Source organism: Myotis lucifugus, unplaced genomic scaffold (genome assembly GCF_000147115.1).
Source record: "Myotis lucifugus unplaced genomic scaffold, Myoluc2.0 scaffold_14, whole genome shotgun sequence".
Classification (NCBI taxonomy): domain Eukaryota; kingdom Metazoa; phylum Chordata; class Mammalia; order Chiroptera; family Vespertilionidae; genus Myotis; species Myotis lucifugus.
Genome location: NW_005871062.1, coordinates 5398671 through 5417086, shown reverse-complemented (window position 1 = coordinate 5417086; position 18416 = coordinate 5398671). Strand labels below are relative to the sequence as shown.

The 18416-nt window shown below is 37.8% G+C and overlaps 1 protein-coding gene across 10 annotated transcripts in view; it reads left to right on the top strand.

The window, feature by feature from the left end:
* TP63 (tumor protein p63) overlaps positions 1–18416 on the top strand; it is a 95747-nt gene that overhangs the window by 53982 nt on the left and 23349 nt on the right. For 7 of the 10 annotated variants that reach the window (XM_006084778.3, XM_014452218.2, XM_023750560.1 and 4 more), the window contains exons 3-7: positions 9742–9928; positions 12322–12437; positions 13642–13751; positions 14392–14528; positions 16405–16487. In XM_006084778.3, coding sequence (XP_006084840.2) covers positions 9742–9928; positions 12322–12437; positions 13642–13751; positions 14392–14528; positions 16405–16487 — 633 coding nt within the window. The remainder of the gene's footprint in view (positions 1–9741; positions 9929–12321; positions 12438–13641; positions 13752–14391; positions 14529–16404; positions 16488–18416) is intronic. The other 3 variants (XM_014452219.2, XM_006084779.3, XM_023750561.1) reach the window with 1 other exon arrangement.

The window sequence follows — 18416 nt, the reverse complement described above, 5'->3', positions numbered from 1 at the left end:
TGACTGCACAGATTGATTCCTATACTTTTTACATGTTTCTGATCAGGAATCAGAATGAATATCAGCACTTTGTTTTCCACATTCTTTTTAAAGAGTTTACCTTGTCAACATGAACTTGGCAACTGGGTTCTCTAACAAATTTGTACCATTTCATAAAATCTTCAAAATAAAAGAGTCATTAGAGATGATCTAAAATAGCTCCCTTATTTTCTCCCTTTGGATGATTAACTTGAGTTTCCAGGAGATCACATGAGTGGCCTGAAATTCTTCAATGGGTGACTTCCTCAGTGTCAGGAATCTGTGACTGTTTTTGAAAGGTCAGTTATTTCCATCTTTGAATTCACATGTGCTTCCCCACCCCACCCCCCATCACAATACTTCATTTTCTAATTTCACATTAAAACTTGCCTAATTTAGAGACACAACTTCATGGGCTGTCTTACCTATATATGTAAAAGGGTTCCTACAGTGCACTGCTAATTTATTCAACCTAGGACCCGAAGTAGTAAAATTGGTTCTTCAAACAATGGGTGGGCATTACATGTTATTCCTATGTTCAAGACCCCATTCTGAGAATATAGTTACACTTTAGGAAAGAAAATCTTAATTCCTAGACAAAGTTTTTAACAAATTAAAAAGGATTTGATACTTACTCAAAGAACATACAGTATCCTTGCAATCCTGTAAGAAATTGGTGATCATATGTTAGTTTTTTAGATGACCTATGGGCTTTATACTTGTATTTATAATCATATTGTATATTTATGTAATTCACTCTGGTAGCTAACATACCAGTTCCACTTTGGTCCCATATATGATATAAAGACTACAGGGTACATGGGGAAGGCCATGGGTCTGTGTATCAAGATGGTCCTGTCGCTGAGCATTTTTTAGCAAGTCTCCTCTCATTTCTGGGGCATGGATTTCTCCTCTGTAACTGAAGTGGCTGAACTAAATGATCTCTAAGCTTTTCCTCGTCTAACTTTCTAAGAAAAGCTTAGCAATGTTATCTTGAACTAAAATGCGTTGAAACAGGTGACTCAATAATAGAAACATGAAATCTAGTCCTTGGTTTTCTATAGAAACTCAGACACTAGAGTATGATGTAGTTGTGAAAGTATTAGCTTTCCGGAAGAAAGGAAATCTGACTTCAACTACACATTGCCTAGATTTAGTTGTGTAACCTTTAGAAATCATTTTTTTTGTAGGGATGCCCTCCTGACCCTCCAAACTAAGTTGAACGCCACATTTAGGTGTGTCTTTCTCTACTTTTTCTTTAGAAAATATATCACAATTTTAGAAATAATTTATTTACTGTCAGTGTTTACTTTAAACCAATTCACTTAGGGTAAGGAGACTGCTAGTTCCTTGGGATCCAGGACAGAGCCTGGCATGAAGTAGGTGCTCACGAAATATTTGTTGCATTAACGAACCCATTTCACTTCTGTAAGCCTAAATTTTATATCTGAAAATTAAGGGGAGAAGAAGGTTTGGACAAGACATGCTATAATGTTCCTTCTGGGTTCTAACATCTTATTTCTATATTCTCTATCTTCAAAAAATTTTAAGTCTGCAACAATTTTACAGGTTGCTGCTGTTCATGCTAAATTTATTCATTAAAAATTGAATTAGGAACTATTTCAAGTATGCAAAAATAGTAAGTAAATTTAGACACCTAGAATCTACCAAAATGTTAAAAAATTTCTATATTGCCTTAAATATTTTGTTTAAGTAAAATATTACAGATAAAGCAGAAGGTCTTCCTCCATTCTATCTCATTCGCCTGTCTCTTTCTATTAAAATAAATGAAATACATCTAAGTATAAGAACATGGATAAATCTCGAAAACATCAGAAGTGGAAATAGCAGATTACTAAGATGAAATAGCAGATTACTAAGTGGAAATAGCACATTACTAAGTTTTGAGCAATGTAATTAAATAAATTTTAAGGACACATAAAATTATAGTACATGTACTTATGGAAATATGCACGTGCATTTTTAAATGTACAGCAGCAGATAAACCAAATTCATTTTTTTAAACAAGTGAATCCAATAATTTAGCATGGTTTAGAATTTAGTGATTACTAGCAGATCAATATGAACTATGTGTTTCATTGTAAATGGTTAATATTCAAACTTCAGCAGACTATTGTTATCTGGCAGCAACCACTTACTGATGAAGCTGCACTCATGTTTTCACAATAGTCCCAAAATTACTTAAGCTACATTAAACACTTTATGTGGAGAATCTTAGAAAGATGAGGCTTCAGTAATTATCCATAATATGTGGCTTTTATGTTGCTCTTTGCAATTGACTAAGGCTTCTGATACCTGTAATTTTTTCCTCTATTCTAAGAGCTGTATCTTGTATATTATAATTTTTTTTCTATTTTAGGTTTGAGAGAGGTGAAGTGACTGCCTAAAAGCCTAGGGAATATATAGAAGAGGCAGAATTTAAATCTTGTTTTTTGACCCCTAGTCCAGTAAAGTTGCTTACTGTTGTCAGTGTGGGGTAAGAGTCCTTTTCCAATGTTCTTGGCTTTGAGAACTAAGTCCTTTCCTCTTTCACAACAAAATTGGCCTATTAATTCCAGTGTTACCTCATATTATTTTCTTTGTCCAGAATTAGAACTAATTATTCTTTCTTTTTCTGTTTCCTGAATAGTCCATTAACCAAGACATGTCTTACTTAGCTATTGACTATTGGAAGCCCTGTATTAAAACTAACTCTCATTCACTCTGCTTTGATTTAGAAAAGGTATAAGCAAATAACACATTTGTGCAAACATCTTTTTTTTCCTAATGAATAACAGTGCTTGGTCTGTTTTGTTGCTTCCCTGCATATCTTTCATGATGAAAACTAGTAGACTGACTTTTAGTAAGTCTTAAACATTTCTTCCATCTCTCCACCTTTTCATTCATTCTGCTGCCCTAGTTTCAGCCCTCCTCATTCTTGTTCCTGATTAAGTTTATCTTCTTCCTACTTTGTTCCAGCATTGCTCCTACCAGCTTTGTTTTACTTAATACATAGAACTGATTAGGTCTTCCCCCTGCTTTACAATCCTTAGTGACTCTTCTCTGCCTGCAGGTAGAGTCTATCTGTTTCTTGTAACATCTAAAGCTCCTCAGAATCTGGTATCTGCCTTTCTAGCTTGGACTCATTGCTTTCTGTTCTTCTCCTCCTTCTCCCAGCCTATCTATATTTCCACCATAGTTAGCATCTCTTTGCTTATACTTATAATGTTCTCTCTTTATGAAAAGCCTGCTTTCCTCTTGGTTCTCCCTTTTCCTCATTCTTGGGTGCACCATCTGGTTGGCTGAAAAACTTGTCTTTTAACTCCTAGTTTAAATATCACAATTTCTATGACGCCTTTCTTCTCTACTTTAGTAGAATACATTTACTTTTCTCTTTCTCTCTTATCTACAACCAATCCATCTGCAAATCTGGTAAAAATGTATCAAGAAATCAATTGCTTCTCACCAATTCCACTGATGGTCTAAGCCTCTCTCATTTTTTACTTGGAATATTTGCATGGCTTCCTTACTAGTCTCCCTGCTTCTATCTTTGAACCTTAAAGTTTGTTCTTCGTATAACATCCAGAATCTTATTAAACACAATTAAACCATGTCACCTTCTCAAACTTCTCCAGTGGCTTTCCATCTCATATTAAGGAAAGCTGAAGTCCTTAACCCTGGCCAACAAGGCCTTGCATGAGCTGGCCCACATAATGTCTCTGATTTCTGATCTTATCCCCATCTCTGCAGCCTTTGCTCACTGCTCTCCAGTGACACTGGCCTCCATGACAGGAATATTCACCCCAGGATTTTAGTACTTGCTGTCTTTGATAACTGGAACATTATTTCTCCAGTTTATGTATGAATTATTCCAGTGCTTCCATGATAAGTTTTTTAAATATTAACTTATCAAAGAATCCTTGACAATCCTAGATAAAATAATATCCTCTTCAATTCCCCAACTCCTACCTTTTGATTCCCTCTTTTAAATTTACTCTGATTTTGTTTCTTTATAGCATTTATCACCATCTGACATAATATTTATTTGTTTATTCAAAATACCAGCACCTTTAGAGCACGGACTTTACTTTTTGCTTTATTGCTAAATATCTGAACCTTGAATAAAGTCCTCGCTCAATAAATACCAAATTTATTAACTAGTACTTAATTGCTTTATCTTGTGGAATCCCATTACACTTTCTACATACCTCTGCTATACCCAGTGAATTTGTGTAGTTTATATTTCACTCTGTCTCTAATTTACTTCAGACTTCTTTACAACACTAAAATATGCATTGACTCAAATACCTAGTTTTAAGGGATCCAACTAAAACTAACTGGTGTACTAAAGATTTGTGTAATGTGGTCACAATATACCCTGAAGTGTTATATTTAATATTTAAAACTGGAGAAGCCCAGCTCAGTGGTTGAGCATTGACCTGTGAACCAGTAGGTCACAGTTCAATTCCTGGTCAGGGCACATGCCCGAGTTGTGGGCTTGATCCCCAGGAGGCAGCCAATTAATACGGAGTAAAATTTATATTGTATGAGAAAGGCATGATTAAATGGCATATTTACTTTCAATACTGTAATTGTAACTGCTTATAATTATATTTTAAAATCCATTCATGCTCTGATATATTAAATAAAAAATGATGCCGAACATTTTATATGCCCTAGTTTGCATAAGGGAGTGTGTGTGTGTGTGTGTGTGTGTGTGTGTGTGTGTGTTTGTACACATAGGAAAAAGTCTGAAATGTTAATGGTGTACAAGGTTTGTACACTGAAAACTAAAAAAAATGTGAGAAAAAAATTACTGAAAGAAATAAAAGATGTCCTAATTAAATGGAAATCTATATCATGTTAATGGACTAGAGGCACAATATTGCTCAGATATTAATTCTACCCAAGATGACCTATAATTTGATACAATCTCATCCAAATTTCTACCAGGCAATTTTGTGGGAATTGACAAATTGCTTGTAAATTTTATATGGAAATTCAAAGAACATAGAATAGCCAAAATAATTTAGCAAAAGAGGAACAAAATTGGAAAACATAGATTACCTAATTTTAAGACTTGCTATAATAAAGTTAGAGTAATCAAGACAGTGTGATACCAATGTATTAGCTGTATAGACCAATAAAATAAAAGGCAGTAACCAGATAAAGACTTAAACACACATGGTCCATTACTTTTCAAACACGATGCCAAGGCAGTTCAACAGGCGTGAAAGATAAAGATAATCTTTTCAACCAGTGGTGTTGAAACAATTGAGTATCTATAAAAAAGAAAAAGAGAAAGTGGAGAGGCATGTGTTAGGGGGAGAACAGGATAAAGAAGAGACTGAAAATAGATACAAGACTAAACGCAAGAGCTATAATCATAAATCTCCTACAAGAAAACACGGAAAATCCTTCTAACATTGGGTTAGACCAATATTTCTTAGGACCCAAAAAGCATGATTAAAACAAAACATAGCACACACACCCATAAGAAGAAACTAGGCATTAGAATTAAAGAATCTCAAATCAATGCTGGGAGCATTTCAAAGGTGAATGTTAAAAGTCCCAGAGAGAAAGAGACATTACAAGAAGCCAGGAGTGTTCCAATTTGAAGTCTCTGCTGACTCAAATCACCAGGGATTTAAAAATCTTGACCTACATCAGATTCCCACTTTTTCTGATCTTGCAAAAGCCGGGAAAATGGGTGAAGAAGATAGTGACCATTTGGAAGGGAATAAGGAAGCAGGCAAGTCTACGGAATTATGCATATACTGTAGACCAGGGAGACTGAATTTAGTATTGGAAAAATATTAAACATCATCACAGAAACAGTTAGCAAACAGTGAAGCTAGTACAGTGGCAGAAGCTTGGCTTTGTCAAGAACCTGTCATGCCAGACCACTTCAGCCCCTCTAGTAAATGAGTGGCAGGCCGGTAGTTGAACCAGAAGCAGTAATACAAATGTTTCTTGGCCCTGACCAGCTATTTAGATGTAGTCAATATAAAACCCTCATCACTAAAATTAGGAAATATGGTCTACAGTGTTAGATCAATCCTAGCTGAGGACAGAACTAAATTGGCCTGGCATGGGGTAGAGAATGGAGGGAAACCATGAATATTCCAGATAGGGAATAGTATGTTCAAATGGGGGGTGATGGATGGTGTGTTTGAGGCATTCAGAGGTTTGTATGGGTAGAACATGGGATGGGAAGTGTGAGGGTTTGGGGGTGAGGGGTAGAAATGAAAGAGATGGGGCCAAAACACAAAGGACCATGTGAAAGAGCAGAACCTTACTGGTGAATTCCCCAGTGCCATGATGGAAGTCCTAACAGACAACTGGCCTTAGGGTTCAAGGCGACTTCTAGGTTTTTTTATTTCTATCACTTGCTGCCTCTACCTGCAATTAAATGAGCAAGCATTATGCTGAAAAATAAAAAGAGGAATTATTGATGTTAAGTAGACTACTTTCAAGTTCTATTTTAATGTTAAAGGAGATTGTGTACTTTTAAGTTGATTTTTTTTAAAGGAAGCCATGTAATTATGAATTGGAAAAATGTGAAAGTACAAAAAGTTGCATTTCTGAGCCTAGAGAATAGAAAGATGAGTGACTGTTACCAGAGGAGGATAGACTCTTATATTCTGGTTCCTAACCAGCTCTTCTCTGTGACCTCAGGGAAGTTTTCTCTATGCCTTTTTTTTAACCTATAAAATGGCATAAAAATACTGATCCATTATTTGTTATCTGTAATTCTGAAACTCAAAGAGCTCTAAAAACCAACTTGGTTCCGTTTTAACTTCATAAGTTTGTGCTAAACTCATTTGGTGTTGAAATCCAGCCTGAATTTGAGGCTCTTATAGTCATTTCCCAGATGATATGTATATTCATGAATTTTACAGAAAGGTTTAGATTTGGTTATGGGACACTGCCCTAAATCCTGCTGGAGCTGTTTACAGTATTTGCTTTACTCCCTTTCTAAAATCTAAATGACTATGGATTCTGAAACATCTGGCCCCAGAGTTTTCAGATAAGAGATCATATACCTATAACACCTTCCTTATAGGGATATGTGAGGATTGTATTTTTTACAAAATAATTCAGAAAATGGAGAAGCTGTTATTATTTATCATTATTTAAATTAGATTATCTTCTCCCATCCCTGGGGACAAGTGAGAATTAACACCTGATGGGGCCTAAATTTATTCTTAGTAAAGTTTGAGTTATAGTATATTAATTATTAAAGCAGAATGTTTCTCTTAACTTTCCTCTTCTGAACACATACCATTCTTTTTTTTTCAATCTTTAAATACTTGGATGGATGCTTATTCATCAGGTGTTAGCTGACAGACTTGCTTTTCAGTCATCTTTCCTATGGTGCATCTTATGAAACTCATGGTTAGATTAAAAATAAAAATACATCTTATTTTCTTGGAGTTATCAATAAAAGTGAGTTTTTAACATGTCCTAAGACAATTTCTTTGTTTTTAGTCATTGGTTTAAAACACTAGAGCAAAAATATCTATCTAGATTTCAATCAGTGCTTCCCAAGCAGAATTTTATTTTTGTGATTGATTTTTGGGTATACTTCCCATTTCTTCAAGTCATCTAAAACCCTTTTGCTGCATTTAATCCTTGATCTGCTGGTGTGGGGAACTGATTATGCAATACACTACTAATATTAGGAAGATTTTAACTGAAAATTGTATATAGTGAAATACTTGGGATATAAAAAAGGTTATTAAAATACATATTATATTTCAAAAGGAAGAGAAAAGCACCTACTTTTATTTTTTTTTTATTTTTTTTTTTTATGCAGCACTTTTATTTTTTTTTTTCTTTTTTCGCTTAAAGTATTACAAAGGGTATTACATAAGTGTCCTTTTTTTCCCCCCCGCCCTTGACACACCCCTACCCTTCCTTACCCCCCAGTGTCTTATGTCCATTAGTTATGCTTATATGCATGCATACAAGTCCTTCGGTTGATCTCTTACTCCCCTCCCTCCTGCCCCCCAACTCTCTCTGGCCTTCCCACTGCAGTTTGGCAATCACTTTGAGGCAGCTCTGCCTCTGTATCTATTATTGTTCAAAATTTTGTAATGGTCTTTATTATCCATGAATGAGTGAGATCATGTGGTATTTTTCCTTCATTGACTGGCTTGTTTCACTTAGCATAATGCTCTCCAGTTCCATCCATGATGTTGCAAATGGTAGGAGTTCCTTCTTTTTAACAGCAGCATAGTATTCCATCGTGTAGATGTACCACAGTTTTCTAATCCATTCATCTACTGATGGGCACTTAGGCTGTTTCCAGATCTTAGCTATGGTGAATTGTGCTGCTACGAACATCTGGTTACATATATCCTTTCTGATAGGTGTTTCTGGTTTCTTGGGATATATTCCTAGTAGTGGGATCACAGGGTCAAATGGGAGTTCCATTTCCAATTTTTTGAGGAACCTCCATACTGCCTTCCATAGTGGCTGCACCAGTCTGCATTCCCACCAGCAGTGCACAAGTGTTCCTTTTTCTCCACATCCTCTCCAGCACTTGTCGTTTGTTGATTTGTTGATGATGGCCATTCTGACAGGTGTGAGATGGTACCTCATTGTTGTTTTGATTTGCATCTCTCGGATGATTAGTGACTTTGAGCATGTTTTCATATGTCTCTTGGCTTTCTGAATGTCCTCTTTTGAAAGGTGTCTATTTAGATCCTTTGCCCATTTTTTGATTGGATTGTTTATCTTCTTTTTGTTAAGTTGTATGAGTTCCCTATAAATTTTGGAGATTAAGCCCTTATCAGATATGACGTTGGCAAATATGTTTTCCCAAGAGGTGGGTTTTCTTGTTGTTTTGTTGATGGTTTCTTTTGCTGTGCAGAAGCTTTTTATTTTGATGTAGTCCCATTTGTTCAGTTTCTCTTTAGTTTCAACTGCCCTAGGAGCTGTATCAGTGAAGAAATTGTTTTGGCATAAGTCTGAGATTTTGTTGCCTTTGTATTCTTCTAGAATTTTTATGGTTTCCTGTCGTACATTTAAGTCCTTTATCCATTTTGAAAAGCACCTACTTTTAAATGTGTTCTTTGGTAGGATATTTGCCTTTAGTCAGAGTATATAACCAAATGGCCACTTCCAGATGTTTCATTCTCTTAGGCTATGACATTAGAAGATGAGTGTGGCAGTTTGGGGATGTTTTTGCTTTGTAGTTTTCTAGCAGGTTGACTTTGAGTAAAATATCCTCATATTCTTCCAGACATTTCATCTTTAAAAAACAAAATTCCCAAAACCCTAATCCCTGCAAGTCTCTTTAGATATTGTAAGGGCAGGATTTATTATAATCTGTCTAATATCACTCAATTCGTGTGAATATTGTTTTTCCACTTAGTTTCTAGTACTTTATAAAGCCGCTCATGGTATTAACCACTTAACTCCCCTTGAGACCCAGTTTCTTCATCCCAATGAAAGGACATAATCCTATCAATGTGTTTTGAAAACTGTGAAATCTTTTGTAAATATTGGGTTTTATTTCAAGTAGGAAAAAAAGTATTAGTTGGATTAATGAATATAACTCTATTAAGATTGCTTACTGTCATTTTTGTAGTAGCCAATGGTAAACATGTAGCTGTAAAGGCTGCAAAAGATGGACATAATTTTCCTTGATTTGGGATGTAACATTATTTCCTGTTGGTTCTTTCCTTCCTCCACCATCGGCCCATCTCTATGCAGTATTCCACTGAACTGAAGAAACTCTACTGCCAAATTGCCAAGACATGTCCCATCCAGATCAAGGTGATGACCCCACCTCCTCAGGGTGCTGTCATCCGTGCCATGCCTGTCTACAAGAAAGCTGAGCATGTCACCGAGGTGGTGAAACGATGCCCCAACCACGAGCTGAGCCGTGAATTCAATGAGGGTAAGGAGGAGAGGATCCTGTGGCTGTTCAACTAAGCTCCTTGGAAATAGAGGTTCTGCAAAGATTTGTTTGGAGTCCATTTACCTGGTTCCACCCTCTGCAATCTGCTGGCAGCTCAGTCTATCTTTTTTGGTTGACTGAGTGCCTGAGAGTAATGATCAATATACTTGTGGCTTTCACAATGACTTAATAATGCTTGAACTATTTAGTTTAATATTAGTAATTAGTGGATAACCTGGACTTGTCTCTCTACTCCCTATTGCTTATTTTTTTCTTTTTTAATGAGAAGGTGTAAGAAGAACAATGTGGCATTTAGTCATTTGTTCTGCTCAGCCCAGGCAAGGTCATCTAGCTTTAGTGCCTTCCCAGAGATGGTCAAGGCTGACCAATTGAGAGTTGGAAGGGTAAGAGGAAGGAGCATAAGAAGTGAGCAACATGAAGAAACAGAATACAAAAGTAGGAAAAAAGAAAAATGAATGAAGACAAAAAATGGGCAAGAGAAGTAAATAGAAATATGCAAGACAAGCTGGGGAGGGGGACAGTGGAGTGAAGGACCGGGTGTCAGGGAGCAGGTATCTTAGGGCTACCTTTAAGGTCTGTATCTATGCCCAAGATATGAGCCACAAACCAACAATTGCTTTACAGAAGAGCTCATTGTTTCTTAGGGTTCCCTGATATTTGATATTCTAAGGTTTTGTGAAGAGAGTCTAAGTAAAGTACATAGAAAAGTGGAAAGAAAGGATAGAAGAATGTACATAGATTCATCAGAGTGATGAGGGTGCAGGATGGGTGGACAATTTATGTAGAAAATGTATTTAAAATGGAAAGATTGATTGGTAGCTAGAATTTGTGAATGTAGAGAATATAAGGGATGGTACAGAAAAGGTGGTGGAGAAAGAAAAAGAGTGAATAGAAATTTTAGATAAGAAAATAAAGTTTAAGTCCTCTCACCTTAATACAATTAAGTTTTACACATTGATTTCTAGTCCTTTTCTACATGACCTCCTTATTCATCCATACCTTTGCATCTTGCTTTTCACTTAACAATACACCATAAAGATTATTTCTTATAGCTAAACCTTACATTAGTTTTTTATAGCTGCCCTTGATCCATCAAGATGACTTAACTGTTTTTTCCCCCAATGTTTGACATAATAGTTGTTTTCACTTTTGCAATAATAGATGATGTTTCAGAGGGCATCTTGATTCACTTAACTTTTCACTGTTATTAAACACTAGAGGCCCCATGCACGAAATTTGTGCAAGAGTAGGCCTTTCTTCTCCTGGCTGCCTACACCGGCTTCACTCTGGCACCCGGGATCCGGGCTTCCTTCCAGCCACTGGCAGGCATCCAGGACCCGGGTTTTCTTCGCAGCCCTGGCTTCGTCTGGAAGGACATCTGGAAGGTCGTCTGGAAGGACTTCCAGAAAGATGTCTGGTCTAATTAGCATATTACACTTTTATTATTATTATAGATCAGTTTTTGTGGAACAATAATACATGGTCAAAGGTTAAGAACACCTTTATGATTCCCAATTCTTCAATCAGCTTCTTTGTTTTGGAGCCCTTGTCCAATATCATAATTTTGTGAAACTTTGCCTACACTCTTTATTTTTTTTATATTTATTTTATATATTTAAATGCCATTTAACAAAGAAAAATCAACCAAAAAAATGAGTTCACGTGTCACCTCTGACACGCGTGCCTACTCTTTAAAAAATTTGCTTTCCCTTTCTTTTTCTCCAACCTTGGGCTCTTTCAGCACAACAAAACCAGTAAGTTTCTCATCTTTATGACCAAAGCAAGGTCTAAAATTGGAGACTTTATGATGGAGAAAAGAATAGTCAAAGGGAAAGTGATGCCCTTGCCATCTGTTGCCTTTTTAGTTTTTTTTTTCTTTTCTGCTCAATTTTTGAATACTATTTCTCAAGCTTTTTTAAAAAAATTAAATGTATTGGGGGACATTGGTTAATAGGAGAATGTAGGTTTCAGGTGTGGATCTATATGTTGCATGATCTTTATATTTCACTGAGTGCTTATTTTTTAAATTAACTTGTTTCTTTTTCTTCTATTTCCCATAAACTAGCAAAATCTTCTCTAGTCAGAGATGTATTCATAGAGTTCTCTAAAATCTTGAATTATTAACCTTAAGCACTGCAAACATAGGATTGTTCTCTTAAATACATTTGAGTCTTCCAGTCCTTCCTTTCACCATAAAGGTTGTGACACCTTCATGTGTTAGATACCTGGCAACAGGATCTTTTCCTTTTTTTAAGGATATATATTTCCTCTATTAAACCCTTTCTTTGGCAACCAATATCCTGTCTGTGTTGTTTCATTTTGTTTTCTTTGAGGGTGAAGAACTAACTATTTCGTCTTTCTCTGTTCTGCAGGACAGATTGCCCCTCCTAGTCATTTGATTCGAGTGGAAGGGAACAGCCACGCCCAATATGTAGAAGACCCCATCACAGGCAGACAGAGTGTGCTGGTACCTTATGAGCCACCCCAGGTAAAAAGATAAGGACTGGGCTGAGTTGGGAGCTGATTTACTTCAGTGATAGAAGGTGTTTTGCACACCTGTTTATATCTTAGTCCTTGTTACCACATATGTAACCTGTTTAATCTCTTCTTCGTTCTCTACACACTGCTCCTATACCTCCTTCAAAACTCGTAAATTTGTACTAAATTAGCTTGATAACATGGCTCTGTGCCCATGTTTCCATCTTAATGGTTCATAATAATTGAATTTGCTTATTGGGTTAAAGCACTACCTTATCTTATCCAAAGAATTTAACTGGCAATTGAGGTGGTAGTGAATGTGCAGCAATACTGGATGCAAGGATTCTTACACTGCACATGGGGGATCCTGAGAGCGCTCTCTTAGCTGAAGGTGGAATGAATAGGTGGCAGGTTAGAAACACAGAACCCTGGCAGAGGGAGATGAGAGTGTTGGTTGCTGCTTGCTGTGTGAACCTTTAACTGTAATTCTTCCTCTCTGGACTTCAGCTGCCTCATCTATCAATGAGCACTTTGGACTAGATCCGTGGTCGGCAAACTGCGGCTCGCAAGCCACATGCGGCTCTTTGGCCCCTTGAGTGTGGCTCTTCCTAAACCTTAGGAGTACCATAATTAAGTTAATAACAATGTACCTACCTATATAGTTTAAGTTTAAAAAATTTGGCTCTCAAAAGAAATTTCAATCGTTGTACTGTTGATATTTGGCTCTGTTGACTAATGAGTTTGCCGACCACTGGACTAGATGATTTAATGCTGTGGACCTTTTAAACTCCAGAGTGTTTTTTATGGGAATATTTTCTCAAATCTATGTTATTCTGTTTATCCACATAGGGAATATATCCCTGATCATAGTTGCTACTCTTGGTGATGTTTTTAGCTTTCCCTTTGCAGTGATATTCATATATGAGATGAACCCGGTTTAAATCAGGTGATATGTATCAGCTTGCAAATGAATTGGGTCAAAGATGATTATTCTTTTAAGGCCTATCTCCCCTCATGTAGTGTCCAATGTTGCAAACATTAGCTTTCAGCTTACCAAGAGACAAGCCAAAGAGGAACGACAATGGGTTTTATTCCTAGAAAAAAAAGCATCATCACCTAATCAGAAATGAAGTTGTTTAAATAGAGGGAAGAGCTGAGGAGCATGAACATTTGATCAAATTATTGTTAACAGACTCCTTTTCCCCTGTGTTTAGGTTGGCACTGAATTCACGACAGTCTTGTACAATTTCATGTGTAACAGCAGTTGTGTTGGAGGGATGAACCGCCGTCCAATTTTAATCATTGTTACTCTGGAAACCAGAGAGTAAGTGGCATATGCAGAATTGCCATCCTGCAGAAACCATGGGCAGAGGGCAAAGTGAAACTGTGTTTGCTTTATCATTACTAGTGCATGTACAGCAGAGCACCACCCTTGATTTTATCCTTTGTGCTTTAAATCCTTGCTGCAAATACTTACATAAAAGATCTAAGAAAGTGGAGACAAAGCAGGGTGGGTAAACACAGAGGGGAAGAAAGAGGGAAGGCATGCAAGTCGCTTCATACCTGAATTCTTGACATTTAGCTGGAATGGTTTCTGATTAGACAGTGTTTGTTTTCATGTGGCCCCCGAGGCATTTAACAATTTCTTTGAGTAAGTCTGGGCTGCCTCGGGGAATTTTATCCAGAGACATCCACGGGCTTAATTCAAGCTTCCTTCAAAATATGTAGCTAAATACAGCTGTTCAGCTAATGGCTTGGAGGCTCTTTGCAGAACAAATGGAATGTTATTTACTAATATCACTGGTGGCATGTAAGCACTTTTGTGTTCTGCCAAGTGCTTTGGGGTGCACATGACTGGCAGGTGGTGATAGTGGTGATGACCAGCAATGGAAATGGGAGAACTCTAGGGAACTTTTACAATTCTTTCACTTTGACCCTTTCCTTCTCTCTTCTCTAATTCCTAGTGGGCAAGTCCTGGGCCGACGTTGCTTTGAGGCCCGGATCTGTGCTTGCCCAGGGAGAGACAGGAAGGCTGATGAAGACAGCATCAGAAAGCAGCAGGTCTCGGACAGCACAAAGAACGGTGATGGTACGAAGCGCCGTAAGTAGCTGTAGTGGCCAAATGGAGGAGGGTTAAGTCCTATGCAGATAGAGGAGCAGGGGCATGATAGTTGAGAAGCAGTATAATAGGACCAAAGGTCTCCAGAGGCAAAAGTGACTGGAGGCCCCAGAGCCAGTGGATGGAGGTGTTCAAATGGATCCGAGGTGTGCACTCCAGCTTGACAAAAACAAATAGTCACTGTTAAGATTCCAGCAATCCCCAAATGTGGCTCCCAGACCAGTAACATCAGCAGCATCAGGAAACTGGGGAGAAACACAAGTTTTTAGTTCCCAGACATGCTGAATCGGGAACTCTGGGAGGGAGGCCCACCAATCTGTGTTTTTAGTAAAAGTTCTAGGTGACTCTAATGCTCACTGAAGTTTGAGAATCTGTATTTTAACCTATTGGTGTCTTTCTGACTACCAATCTTTCTGTTACTGAGCATGAGGGCTGAAAATACATCTGCCAACCTCATGAGTCTATGAGGACAGTGAGATTTCAGAACACACTTTGTAAAGCACCATCTGGAGAAGATACAGGTCTGGTTTTTACTGAGTCTTCAAATTGAGGCCTCCCATCACCTTATCAGGAGTGAGGCAAATGATTCGGTTCAATTGTTTTATTAAGCAGAAAAATCTGTTTCATAAATGAAACCCACAATGAAAAATAGATGGAAGTAGAGGGGCTCTAGGTGAAAGGAACAGAAGCTGGGGGTGGTCTGGGGCCCCGTGCTCTACTCGCAGCCATCCCTGAGGTACACCCCACAGAGGCCTAGCCCTCCAGCTAACCAAAAGTGAAAACCACAGATCCACAGTGCCTCTAACTTGTGAGATTTGATTCTAGAAGGCATCTCACATGAGTCTGCTATCACACTACAAGTATTTTAAAGTATGCCACACTGTAAGTTATTTCATGTGACACTGTTTTAATTTTATTACTGATTAGTGTCCAGAAGAAATGGAAAGTACACTGTATTTTACAGGAGAATCATAGCATGTTATGACAGCTAGTCACCATCAACATCTAACTGTGCAGTATGATTTGCCCTTCCTGCTAGGCTCTCCCTTTCTCTGATTATTCTTCAAAAGGATATATATATATATATATATATATATATATATATATATATATAATAAATTATATATAATTTTTTGAAATATATTAATATAATATAAATGGAATTCTATTTCCACCTTAATTTTTCTCTTCAGTCTGCCTGGTGGTCTAGTTCCTATTCTTTCCTGAGCACCTCAATTGCCTACAAATTAATGAATATCAGTAAGAATGCATTATGTGAACTTTGGTAGAAGGATCATCTCTATATCCTGAATCCTGAATGTAGTCTTTAATTTTGGAAACCAGAGGGATTCATGAGCTTAATTCACTCATTTTACTGAAGAGAAAACTGAGGTCCTGGAAAATGAGAGCGCTTGTCGGAAGTTATGTGATTGATGTATGAACATGGGAGGGATGAGCGCACAGGCTGAAGACATTGGCAAGACAACCTCTACAACAGGCATTTACCACCTTGGAAATCAATGACCTGAAAAGTAAAACACAAAAGCAATTTATCTTCCTTTCTTTAACAGCTATTCAGACACAGACCAGTAAGACAGGGACTCCTGCAGCATGACTTAAGCCACAGGCCATTTCCCAGCTTCCCAAAACCCTGCCTTTCACTTGTTCTGCCTCACTTACCCCCGCCTCATTATTGTTAGGTTTGTACTTAATGTAAAAGCAATCATCACAATTAAGTGGACGCTTAGAACTAGAAACTCTAATCTCACATGTGTTGCCGGTGCTATTGTCTGTTTAGTGAATGTATTATTGCTTCAGAAATGTTCCCAGGATGAAGCTTGCATTTCTTTTTCACCAGCTTTTCGTCAGAACACACATGGCATCCAGATGACATCCATCAAGAAACGAAGATCCCCTGATGATGAACTGTTATACCTACCAGTGAGTCTAGTCTCCCTTGGGTATTCATGATTACTTCATTTTCACCTTCTTTGAATATGCTTTTGCATAATGTGCAGATATTCTGATTATCTGTCACAATGAGAAAGGGGTAATGGGAACAAGTGAGATAAAACAAAGAAATTTTATATATATATATATATATATATATATATATATATATATATATATATCAGGAAATAATCCCTTCTGTCCATAGTTTTGGAATATATTCTGTGGGCTCCTCTACTTACTACTCACCCAGTCAAAGCTACACTCCTAATAAAATTTTTCTTACCAAAATATTTAAAATCAATTTGTACTTCATTATTTAAGAACTAGAGGCCCAATGCACGAAATTCGTGCAAGAGTAGGCCTTCCTTCCCCTGACTGCCAGCACTGGCTTCCCTCTGGCACCCTGGACCTGGGCTGGCTTCCCTCCAGCCCCCCACCAGCACCCAGGGCTTGGACTTCATTCCAGCCGCTGCAGGCACCCAGGACCTGGGCTTCCCTCCAGCCCCAGCTTCATCCGGAAAGACATCCAGAATGATGTCCGGAAGGAATTCTACTCTAATTAGTATATTACCCTTTTATTAATATAGATGACAAGATTATCCCAACAGCATCACAACCAATTTAGCACTAAAATTTCATCAGAAGGAGTTCACAAAATCTATCATGCAACATTCATAGAGAAATGACTGTGATTTCTTTTTTTTTTAAATGTATTTTATTGATTTTTTACAGAGAGGAAGGGAGAGGGATAGAGAGTTAGAAACATCAATGAGAGAGAAACATCTACCAGCTGCCTCCTGCACACCTCCTACTGGGGATGTGCCCGCAACCAAGGTACATGCCCTTGACCAGAACCGAACCTGGGACCTTTCAGTCCGCAGGCTGACGCTCTATCCACTGAGCCAAACCGGTTTGGCGACTGTGATTTCTTTTAGGGAGTACTAAAAGAAAACCAAGCAAGACAGAATCCTCAGTTATCTGTGAATGGCCAGAAGACTCAGCCCAATCACTGTCTAAGATCACTGTTCATTCCTACAAGTAACCATTAGTCCTCTCAACATGCCTAAGGTGCCCTGTTTAGTCTATGGTTGCCTTTTGTTGAAATCTTATTCCCTTAGGTCTTTGCCAGCTAGACTGGCAGCAAAGTTTTGGTAACCAGTATAGCCCTTGATGCCATCTAAAGTGACATGAAACAAAGGTAAACAAGGCCAGGTTTGACTGGGAGCTGCCACCCTGGGTTGGAAGCTAAAGCAACTCAACAGGTTTGGGTGTGCCATACCTGTTCCCTACCTTCTTTGGGCCCTGACCATCAGGGAAATAGACTTCTTGCTGGTAGCACAATCAGACAGTGAGTTAGCTAAAATTCTGTGTCATGTTTCTCAGGATACATATACAATCTGACCTGTGAACTTTAAGTTAAACATTATCCTGATATACTAAATACAGTCATCCCTCCCCTCAACTGAGGATACCAAAATCAACAGATTCTCAACTCTCTTACATAAAACGGCAATGCATAGCTAGCGTCTTCCTTCCACATCCAGGTTTTCCCAACCACAGGTCAAAAATACTCCTTTCCATTAGCAGTGGTTCTCAATCTTCCTAATGCCACGACCCTTTAATACAGTTCCTCATGTTGTGGTGACCCCCAATTTCATTGTTACAAACTGAACATAATGAAAGCATAGTGATTAATCACAAAAACAATATGTAATTATATATGTGTTTTCCGATGGTCTTAGGCGACCCCTGTGAAAGGGTCGTTCGACCCCCAAAGGGGTTGCGACCCACAGGTTGAGAACCGCTGCATTAGAGGTTGGTTGAACCCATGGATATGAAACCCAGGAATATAGAGGGCTAACTGTATATTTATTGAAAAAAGAATCTGTGTATAAGTAGATGACTCACACAGTTCAA